Source organism: Pteropus alecto, unplaced genomic scaffold (assembly GCF_000325575.1).
Source record: "Pteropus alecto unplaced genomic scaffold, ASM32557v1 scaffold20, whole genome shotgun sequence".
In the NCBI taxonomy this organism is placed as follows: domain Eukaryota; kingdom Metazoa; phylum Chordata; class Mammalia; order Chiroptera; family Pteropodidae; genus Pteropus; species Pteropus alecto.
In genome coordinates, this window is record NW_006436298.1 from 3910852 (window position 1) to 3922920 (window position 12069).

Here is a 12069-nt window from a genome sequence, read left to right on the forward strand (position 1 = left end):
GAGCAATGATGGCACTAAGACTAGATCTCCCAACACTGTAATTTCCACTGAATTTCACTTTTAACACTGCTAACAAGTAGAATCTAGGTCACGAGTATGAGGTCACAAGATGTTTTCTTCAATCCATGATCATAAATCACGCAACTATCTTCAGTGGATATGTTCATGCTCTTGGGTGAGAGACTGCACAGAGAGAAGAGAATGAAATCCAAAGGACACATTTCTCACTATTTCTGTGAGCTTAGCTCCTTGTGCTGGTTTTGTATGTGGAAGATAGTACCTTTGTGAAGTAAGAATACTAGTAGCCTAAATTTGAGCCTGCATTTAGCCAAGTAAGCTACAAAGGCCTTTGTTCATTATTTGTATTATCTTTACTTATAGAAGGAAGCCAGCACTTAGAAATATTGTAATTAATCGTTTCTCAAACTTAAAATATATCTTGTCAAAATCTAAAACTTTTCGACCTAAAATCTATTCAAAGAATAGCAATTTAATCCTGAATTTTAAAAATCCAACATTAACAATTTTTCTAGTCATTTTCTGGAGGAGATTTAAAGGGATTTTCCTATTCTTTCTGTTTTGTTTTCCACAGATGAACATGATCCTGAGTTGTTAGTACCATTTTAGGTAAAGAGGAAAATGTGTACTGAGAATAATAACTTGCATGCCAGCCATAGTGAAACTCTGATTCAATTTGCAACAGTGATTTCATCACCAAGATCAGGGGATAAAATAGAAATGTGTATAACTCAGCCACAAAAAGTGCAGTCATACCACCTCCAGCCATGATCTCATTAGGTCTCATAATGTAAGAGGGACAGAGTCCTTCAAATTAAATACAGGTGCCCAGAATAACAGCAGTGATTCAGGAGGTGTTGCTATTCTTTGCTGCACAAGGTCAGGGCCACCTCTGCCTTTTTATTCTTTGTCCTCTTTTTTATTGCCAACCATCTCTTAGCCTAGATGTATCACTCTAGCATTTAACTTGGAATGTATGAGTGTAAAAAGTATTAACCACCCTCTCAATTTCCCTTCTGACTATAACTCTGATTTCAAGCTTCACAGTCAGTTCCTGTTTCATCTTTATTGCTCAGAAAATCATCCCTTCCCATGTCTCTCTAAAGGATTAAATCACATTCTAGTTATTTAAACAGTTTTGCAATTTTACCACTGCATCTATTTGTCTCAGTTTCTCCATTCCCCTGTCCAGTTTAAGACAGACTGCTTCCTTCACCTTCATTCTCCATGTATTTGACCCTTTGATGACATTCTCCTTATTTCTCTTTTTCTTCCTCCTCTAGATTCAGTGGTAAAAATATGAACACAAAAATTCTCTCTGGGCATATCACTTGCTGAATCATTATAGTCTGAACAACATCAGGGCTGTTTCTTTCTGCGCTGAAGACCCAGTGATCAAATTGTCTTCATTCTCACAAGTGCCTTCATATCCATTAGATGCTAACAATTAGTGGATTCATGTTTGAATGTCTGAAATAAGAGTTGCTTGGTGCAGCCTGTGTAATTTGATTTGCAGTATCTGTTCATTAATAGGACAAATAGTAATACTACTGGGAAGAGGGAATAAGAGAGACACTATAAAAATTTTTGTCCAACCTAGGTTAACCAGAATGTTTTTGAAGAACCCATCATAAAACCAGAATATTATTTTTGCTTTTTAACTTAAAGGGAAATGGCAGAGCATATGAAAATAAACTAATATTAGGATTATGACAGAAAGAGAGAGAGATACTGATTGAGAAATTGAGGTAGATATTGATGTTTTCAAGCCCTTGTCCTAGAGTCAAGGGTCTAATTATCAACTCTTTTAATAAATACTACATAGCAAAATAAAAAAATCTTTAGAATTTGACAATAACATCTTTACCCAAAGAGAGATTCAAGTATGTAACCTATTAACTATTTACCGAGATACTAAAACTCTCCAAGCTTTTAAAAAATTTTCAAAACAAAAAGTTGGTTAAAAGAAAAAGAAAATTTGCTCATTCCTCAGCTAATTGGAAAATGAAACTAATATTAAGTAGATGCCTCTATGCCCTAAACATTCCATATTCAAGATCTTTCTAAATTAAAAAAAAAAAAATCAATGTAATAATCATCTCTGAAAGTGGCAATGGAGAATGTGTTAATGAAACAAACAAAATTGTAAGTATTAAAGTACCACCAGACATTTGACTTGTAACTTACAAAATTAGTGATGTCTGGTATAATGGGAAAAACATCACTGAAGATCAGGATACCCTCATCCATAAAACGATGGGAGTTAGCTTACATGATTTCTATGTACCTTCCCAGGTCTTCAATTTTAGAGTTTTATACAGGACTCCAATGGATCTTTTTCTAAACTTAAAATAACAGATTATAGTTGTCCACGGGTGAGGTACAATTACTCAGAATAGTTGTTAAACATTATATCATAAAAGGTACCATTAAATAAAACCTAGCTAGCCCTTGGGTAAAAATCTCTCCCCGGTATGAGCATCCTTTAGCACTTTTGCTTATAACTTTCTAATTGTAGTTTACATATTTTGCCAGGTACTAGTTATTTTTATATGTATTTGCTCAATTAGATTGTCCTTAGGCAAAGAAACAAATTCTCTCAAACCACAGTGCCTTTCTACATTTCAGTTACTTAAAAAAATGTCTTATAATTCTTGGTCACAGTATTAGTACAGCGTACAGTGTATAGCCCTCTACTGTTTTCACCTTTCTGATTTTCACAAATTCAAAAACCACAGTATCATACAGGAATAATATTCGGTATTCAAGGATTCTTCACATGAGATCATATATAGAAATATTCTTGTTATTAAATGACGTCATGGTCAAAACTGAATGAACTCTTGGCCTTTCTCTTTGGATTCCAACTCAGCCTTGCTTCCTTTTCTTATGGTGGGGCTTCCTATCAGTCATGCTTCCTATCGATCAGTCATGCTCTTTAATATCAACTACTCCCTTTTCCTTTTTCCAGTTATTTTAGCCTATATCATGAATCCCACCATTTTCATTCAATGTCTCTAGAATTCTTGTTTTTCTCCTGTCTCTAGTCACCTCACCATCTTGACTACTATATTCTTTCTTATGAAAGAGTTGCTGCTCAGAGCACATTAATTTTTCCCAGCATGGCTTCCTCTGGCTCTTTCTTTGAGATATTCTAAATAAATATTGTTATCATTATTATTTCTCTACCAATGCCTCTTTTGTCTATTCTTTCTAGTCCCCTGTCATTTTCTTTATAAAACACAAAGATAAATCTTAAAGCCTTTTATTTTTCTACACTCTACCTATAAAGTCCCCAATATGCCTTTGAAATATTTCATTAGTTGAAATATTTCATTATTTGAAAAGTTACTTTCTGATAAAAAATACCTTTTAGGATTTTAAATTAATGGTATTAGAGAAACAATAATATTTTAAAATAAATATAGATCCTTTTCTCAAAGCAGATTTTTAAATAGATTGAAATTTACATTAAAAAAAAAAAGAAACTTCTTTGTAAGTACAATCTTAGAGTGGGTAAGGCCTTCCCAAACATTATACCAATGAAAAAACTAAAAGTTTGATAGTTTTTATATATAATATTTTTAAACTCTTATAAGTAGAAATAGATTATAACATATGACAAACTAGGAAAAAACATTTGGAACATAGATAAAAGAGTTAATATTCTCACTACATTAAGAGTTCATACAAATTAATAAATAATGATAAATACTTCAATAAAAAATGGGATAGGCAATGAAGAAGAAAAGCAAAAAGAGGTAATACAAATGACAGCTGGACATAATTATTAAATGTCCAGCCTCATCAGCAATCCACGATATACTAAATAAAACATATTTAGACATCAAGTCTTTTTTTTTTCTATAAAACAGTCAAAGATTGTTTTTAAAGTAATAGTAGCCAGTGTTGTTTAGGGAAACAACATTCTTAAATACTGTTAGTGGGAGTATACATTCATATGTTCTTTCTGGGGAGCAATTTGACAATGTGTCTCAAAAACTGAAATTTATTCTATTTGAACCAGAAATTCTATTCCAAAAATGGTTAATGCTGTGGTATCATAAGGCATCAGAAGTTAGGACACAATCAAAATTGTTCAATAGTGGAAAGCCAATTTAAATAAACAATGACATATCTACTAAATATTGTAGAATATATTTAATGTTCAAGACATGTTGAGAGCTGACTGCGAAGCAGCATAACTAGTTAATACCATTTTGTTATATATACATGCCTATGTACACACAGAAAAAAGACTGAAAATATATATCAAAATATTAACAGTGGTATTCTAAGTATTATGGGTATTTATTTCTTTTTTATTTATCTGCATTTAAAAAAATTATGCTTTAAACAAATACAGTTATCATATCATCTGAAAAACCTACCTCCTTTCCTATCTTCCACACTCACTTAAAGTCTTATTGAATTCAGTAGTCTTTCTGTAATTTTTATCTCTACAGTATCAATGTCTACTGGGAATCTTATATATTATGACGCATCTGAAGAATTAAGATTTCCTTTTGAATAGTTTGAATTCGAAGGAATAGAGAAGAAATTTGAAACGAAGAAAAAATGGACTAATACAGAGTAATATTTTAAATATATATCTTTAGCTCTCCCCCTGCAAAAAAACTGTCAGCTCAAATCTTCTTTCTCATATTCTCTTTATCTTTCTTTATCAAATTCCATCACTTCCAAACCTAAAATAAAGTTGATAACTTTTACTTTAGAATTACAAAAAGAGATAGGAAACCTAATTTTAATTATGTATGTTAATTCAAATATGTCAATTATCCTTAAAATGCTTTAAAAAACCTCCACCAAATTCTCATGTAATACTCAAGCCTATAATATACAGGATGAAATGACCAACCATTAAAATCTCAAAAGATATTCGAATAGCATTTAAGATTAAATAAATGAAAAAGTTGAGGCCAAAATAGAACAGGTATGACCAGGCCCATTCAGACAGCTTAAATGACTCATCAAATATCAAACATAATACTTAAAATCCTGAGTGTCAGGGAATTAAAGTTGATGGGCTGAGACTCATAATTATCTGAAAATAAGTCAAAGTTACTGGAAACTTCGAAGTTAGCCCATGGTTTCTGAGCATCACTTTACTTTATATAGCTTTCCAGTTTCTCTTGAGATAAACTTAGAAAAATAATTGGCAAAAAAGAAGAAAATAAAAAAAGAATTAAATATCTTGTCTTTGTAATATATATCATAGGTCATATTTCTATACTTTCCTATATCTGGATTTTAAGGACTAAGTTACATGGTGATAACATTTTGTTCAAAATATGTTGAGAATTGACTTTAAAAAGTCTTAGAATAAAAACTCCTATCACTCTAAACTCGTTGTGCTCCTATTTTGGTAGGCACTACCCTGAAACTTTTCAAGAGACTAGTAGTGAAAATCTCCCTTTGAGAGTCAAATATTTGGGCAGACACTGAGTTTGGATAATGAAAATGTTTAAGGTATGACTGTTTTGGAACAAATATTAAGAAATGCATCTTGCATTAACTGTATTAGTGACCTGAAGTCGGTTATCCATTGTAAGTCCCAGGTTTTTGTGACTCCACTGTAGTCATTTTTAGAAAAAAGAGATTACTTCATTATAGAACTTTCCTCTCCAGTTCTAGCAACCTTAGAGTATATAAATTCATTTGCTTACTCTTCTTTTCTTTATCAATTTTATGTTGGGATAATTAGTTAACCAGGGGGATAATGGTTACTCTCAGATAAGAATGAAATTCACACATGTTCTATCTTGCAGCTGTCAAACGGCCAAAATCCCTCCAAAGATCAGTATTTTCATGATCGACTCAGCATCTTTGTCTTTTTTCATGTAATCATTGCCTTGTGCTCAATCAAGAAACTTTTCTGTTCTTACAGATTATAAAGTGTGGCTCACTACCAGCAGGTCTCATATTTTTAAATTTTAATTATTTAGACGTCATAATTAAGATGAATGGATTCTCCTTCTGCCTCCCTTTACTGTGAGCTATAATTGCTACATTAATCAACAGAAAGAGACTGAAGTACACTTCTCTGCCTCCACCTGACAGTCAGAATGCAGGATGCCTTAGTATGATAGAACTTAAAATTGAGTCAGCAAATTAAAACACTGATATTCCATTGCAGAATATTTCCAAACTGTTTTAAAAACCTTTAGGCCTTTAGGATAAATATCTGGAAAAGACAGGACTGCACACCAATCTACTGTATTTTATTGAATCTAAGATACTATTATTTTAAGTATCATTAAGAAAAAAAATAATGCTGATTATTATTGTAAGATACCATCAGTTGCAAGATGAATCCCAATTTCAGAGATGTTAAAGTATGAAAAGATGTATGCCTTACAACCGTTGAAATTTGATTTGCATCACTATTCCAGGATCAACCTACTGAATTTCCTGCTTTAAAGGAGTTACCTGAAAGCTATGAATAAATAGGAATCTTCGCTCAGTGAAAGGGACATCAAAATTCTACTCTCTGTGATGTTTTATCCCTTTTTAAGTTTAATTTATTCATATATGATATGAACATATGTTTCCTTATATGGATATGTTTTTCTCTTTGCAGTTAGAGCAAATAATTCTCATTTCTTTCTCTTACTTACTCAGGTGGGCAGGGCTCAGTGTTGCAGGTTCTTTGATTTTCAGGTGGCTTACTGTCAGGGTCACAGTACTTGTTCTGGACAATGGAGTTGTCATCCAACCTTTTACAGACCACCTCCTGTCTTTGGGCACCTTGAGAAAAGGAAGACATCATTAATTGAAGAGCAGTTCACCTCACAGTAAGTTAGGTATGCACAACTTTCCTCTGTGGCAATCAACCTCACTGGATCACTGCTGTCTTATCTGTTCCAGAAACACTTGACTGCTCTAAAAAGGAGAGAAGTCCTGGTCATTATACTGCAAATTTAGGCAAAATTATTGTTCTCATATTTAGAAACATAACTGTTTTCAAGTTCAGAAAGGAAACTATTGGCAATTTTAAACAATTAGTATTCCCATTACTATAATCTTCTTCGTGCTTTCCTTAAAAAAAAAAAACCTTCATTTTCCCCAAATATCATTAGATAAAATGTGTTCATATACATTTCAATGTAAAACAATGGTTGTATATCTATTTAAAAACAAAATAGGGACAAATTTGCTTTTTAATATTTTGCAGGATAAATTCCATTAATTTAGTATTTGTTAGGAACACATCATGCTCACACATTTCGTTTTTTCCTCCCATTTATAGATTTATTTCTCTAACAGCCCACATGTCTAGAATTTAAAGATTGCAGTGAACCTCTTTTGAATTACAATCCATTAATTTATTTGGGTTGCCCCCCTGTTGATTATACCATTGTCAAACAATTACATACTTACTCCATAAAACATTCACTTACGAAATACTTATCTCATTTAAAAAATTCTTTAAAATGTTTGCCATGGCTAAAAGCATTCTCATAAAATTTGTTAAATTCTAAATATATGTTTATTATTTATTGGCAAAGACATCCGCCACAACTTGCTCACATTTCACAAAGTACAAAGACACACGCAAACACATATACTTGTAAAGATTCCTGGTGAAGAAACTTTACACACTCATTTTCTCATTAGTGTCAAGCAATCAAAAGCAAAGAAATATATCAAGAAAAAGTCAAACTACTAGACAGTACTTTTAATCATATAGAGGTAGCAGGATACTCTTGGAATTGGAATAAAAGCACAGACTCAGCTGTCACCCGTATTCATCGCCCCATCTCAATAACCAAGTAGGCTACATTACCCAGAAAGACTTGTAAAAGCAGCATCAGCAATACCTAGGAAACCAGAGCTTCACACCTAGCTGGCCCCATACAAACCTTCACTTCTGCTCCCCGCCCTCCTCAGTTGCTCTTAATAGTACCCTAAAGAAAAGAGTTTGATTCCAAATTAGGAAAATCAACGTGAAACATGATCATTCAGTAAAGGAAACTGTCACCTAAAGAGATGAACACCAAAAACTTACCCCAAGGTCCCTAAAGAATCATAGGAACTCTGAGCTGGGAGTGCCTCAGTTATAGCATTTGCACACTTTCACCTAAGCCTGTCGAATTCAAAGACAGGGCATCTATTCCCCTGACAGAGAAAACTATTAAGTTCTGCAGCCGCCATGAAGGTGACGAACAACTGAAGAAGGTATATTTGATTACTTGTCGTGACACAGGATTACACTGATGACCTTCAACAAGTGTTTAGGTTTTCCTAAATTTAGGGGCTTAAAATACAGCTAAATAGCTTACTAGCAAAAAGTCTTAGAGTATGTGTTATATTCACTCCCTCCCAACTCCTAGAATAGCCCAACATCTCAGTTTATGTGACAAACAGTTTGGAATTTTTTAACTATTAAACTTTAGATATTTGAGGGAAGAATGATTCACATCAGGCGTAGCTGTGATCCATTCACAGATGTTCCACAATATTCATCAGATATCTCCCACTGTGTCATTCCAGTGGGCAGATAACTAAGTCCATGTGATCTACCTAGAGAAAAATCTCCACCATTAGTCATAGGATTCAACTATCAACTGTCACAATAGCTCAGGATATCTACCCACCAAGTTTCAATATTTTGTTCCTATCAGGGAGAGCAGGGGATTATTTTTATTGGTTAGCATGACCTTTTTTATTTAAGTCATTCAAATATGAATTTACTTGGAGAAGGGAGACTCAAACCACCCACCTGCTTACATGAAAAACAACTTCACCCAACTTTTATAAATGTTTAATAATAAAAATATGATTATATTTGCAACAAGAATTTAGTATCTTGTTTGTTTTTCAGAAAAAAATAAACATTTCGACACTACAAAATGAAACTGATGTCACTTTGTATCAGTAGCAGAAACATTAATTGTTTCTACAGGTTAAGGTAAAATTGTGCTTCCTTTAAATGTTGTTTGGTTATAACAACATTAGTTTTTAAAAGTAGCCTTTAATATAAAAGCAAGGCCTCTGTAATTTCTATAACAGATATTAGTTCTTAGAAGTGAGATTTATACTTCATTTTAAGATAAATTCTAGCCATGTATATTGAAAAAATTTAGCTATATAACATTTATTGTTAAAAATTTGAAAAATATATAAAACCACAAAGAACAAAATAAATATTATCCACAATCTTCTATCTTTGTTCTAGACTTTTATTTTTAAAGCTAGTTAGCTCTTTGGTGGGATCCAGTAATTAGTTTAAAATTATGTGGCACACAAACCAAAGATGCCACTTAATTGTGGTTGGCAGGTCATTCATTTGTTCACGCCCTCATTCATTCATTCAGAAAATAATTACTAAATACAAAGCACTGTGGTTCTTATGAGATACTGGACTAAGTGCTAAGGATTACAAATTGACTTAATTTTGTTCACGCCTCTCAGATTTCTTAAAAACTAGGAACTAGGGTATCTTGTGGTGCATTTCAGTTTTGTAATTTTGGAACACTATTTTTTATAAAGTAAAAGTTAAAGGCCTTGAATGAACAGCTGAAATTACTCTATGTTTTATGAAGATGCATTTTTCTTCACATTCATCTTTTATTAATTTTCTTCTAAAAGTTATTTTAGACAGTGTGGTATTTCACACTCAAGAACTGACTATACCAGTAATCTATTCCAAATCTTCCTACAATAATGAACTATCTTCCTTCAGCAGAATACAAATCTTCTTCCAACTTTTACCACCATACTTTGTCAGGTTTGCAGATTTTTTCTTTCTTTTTAAGTCAGTAGCAACAAGATAACTCTATAAACTAATGCACTTAATTGGATTGATTTTTAAATACATACTTTTGGATTAAGGAAAATGAGCTTTTAGCTTTAGAAAGTAGAAAATACAGATCAACTGGAAATAATCTAAACTAAGTCAACAAGAGAAGTGATTAAGTTTAGAATCTTTATATGACCAAGCCTCTTGTACGGAACTTCTTTTAAAGTAATCTGTAAAACATTGCTAAGAAGTTGATTTAAATTGTTGGGAATAATTATATCCAGTTACACAAAACCACTATGTTTTCAAATCTGAAGACTTATAGTTTATAACCAAAAACATAAAATGTCCACATGACCAGTCAGTATATGCTTAATTGAAAACAAAATTTTAGTGGCTTTTAGTGTCCATATCCCCTGGAGATATGCAGACGTTCTGCAGAATTTAATTAGTCAAATTAAAAATTACACAAATTATATTTTATTCTTAAAACACCTAAAGTCACTGGTGTGCAAACTCTATTCTTTTGTTAAATGTAGTCCCTCTTCTATGCTTAAAAAAATATTAATGGTTTCATATTACTAAATTTAAGTACAAATATGACATTACCAATACATATTTACTTTAAACTCTCTAAAATGGGCATATCCTGTTTAGAAACTTTAACTTTGCTTATCTTTAAGGAATCAAATATGATGGCTCTTAACATGGAAACCTAATTCTTATTTTTAGCCTGTACATTTAAATTTGTCAAACCTTAGATTTAATTTTCTGCCAGTAGCTAAAAGATTAAGATGACCTATTTGTCCACCAAAGGTTCTCTTGTCCAATGGGAGAAAGAAGTACTCTGCTTGAAACACTACTCTAGCTACACATCAAGAAATGGCTTTTAATATTTTGAAATAGCATATTCCACAGTAAAGTGAGCAAGAAATTCGCCAAGCTGCGAGTTCTAGATGAAACTTTTCGTCTTACTCTAAGAGATGGTGACGGTTCAAGCGAAGAACACAGGGTCTTTTGCTCAGCAGCTACAGTCCTAGAGCTGATCCTGAGTGAACACTTCAGATGCCAGTTTCTCTTCAGTTCTCACCTCCTTTTCAGTCCCTCCTCTACTCCCCTTGTAAGCTGCTTAATGTTCTCATGTCCCATCTCTCTCGTTTCAGATAATGAAATAATTTTATAAATTCATATGTAACAACATTTGACAACATATTGCTTTTCTCAGGTCAGTTCACTGTTTTAAAAGGAGAGAGAAGGTTCTCAATGCATAGAAATTATCACTTGAATTTCACTTGAAAGAGGGATTGTGTTAAACCAAGAAGGATGTGGGGGAGATTGAAGGGCAGAAAAAGGCCTTCTAGGTCCTCTCAAATCTACTCATGAAATCTTGTATTTCAGTCCTAAACCACTGAAATAGTAAGTGAGCAGTCTGTAACCACGTGTGAGTGAGTCAATAAGGGAAAGTAAGAGAAGAATAAATGTAACTTTGGGATTGATGAGCTAACCATCTAGATAACAACCTAGTGACATAGCACATCATATCAGAGCGTGAACAGTTTTCTGAAGAGGAAGAGTGGGGAAAGAAGTTAGTAAGTCAGAGCTTATACTAAAAATATGGTTGGTGGCTAAGGCAACAATTTCCTTAACCACAGCATCCAAAGTAGCTAGCAACCAAGACAACACTACATAACCACAGTATACAGAGCATATGGCCAACAATATTAATTTAATCTAAATCTTCAGTGCAGATAGCATCCAAAGAGCAACAAATGCCAGGAAAAAAATGTCTCTCTGCTCTGTCTTTCACTGCTGGAATCTGGCTGTCGTGCTGTGTGATTATTGGCCAGACACAAGCATTTATTTACAGGGCAGAGCAAAGTCCATCTGCCTTGGATCTAACAGCTGGCATCCAGGGTACCAATCAACTCCACCCATATGCTTCCTTCTTCTGATGGACTGTCTCCTGCTAGTTTTTATCTTTTAAAGACTTACTCTCTCTGCCTTTCCAGCGTCTTCCCTTCTGTCATAGCAAAACTAGATGTCCCAAGGAACAGAATTAAGAAAAGGAAAACGTGGCTCTAAAAATACTGTATTTTTCTAGAGCAAATGTGTTTAATGATGGTGAGATTGGGTAGAGCATACATATACTGCATTTATTTGAAATCACACTATCCCCAGAGGGAATTCCTACTACTTATTAGATATTAACAGTAATCTCTTCTATGAAAAATGTCTAACTTAACTCACTGAATTCATACTATGTCTATGGCATGTTTTTTTTTTTTTTT

The 12069-nt window shown here is 33.1% G+C and overlaps 1 protein-coding gene across 9 annotated transcripts in view; it reads right to left on the minus strand.

The window, feature by feature from the left end:
• ADAMTS6 (ADAM metallopeptidase with thrombospondin type 1 motif 6) overlaps window positions 1-12069 on the minus strand; it is a 244972-nt gene that overhangs the window by 25216 nt on the left and 207687 nt on the right. For all 9 annotated transcript variants that reach the window (XR_003046702.1, XR_003046701.1, XM_025047793.1 and 6 more), the window contains one exon: window positions 6657-6786. Coding sequence is in view for 7 of the 9 variants with exons in the window: in XM_025047793.1 (XP_024903561.1) it covers window positions 6657-6786 (130 nt within the window). In the remaining 2 variants the exon portion in view is untranslated. The remainder of the gene's footprint in view (window positions 1-6656; window positions 6787-12069) is intronic.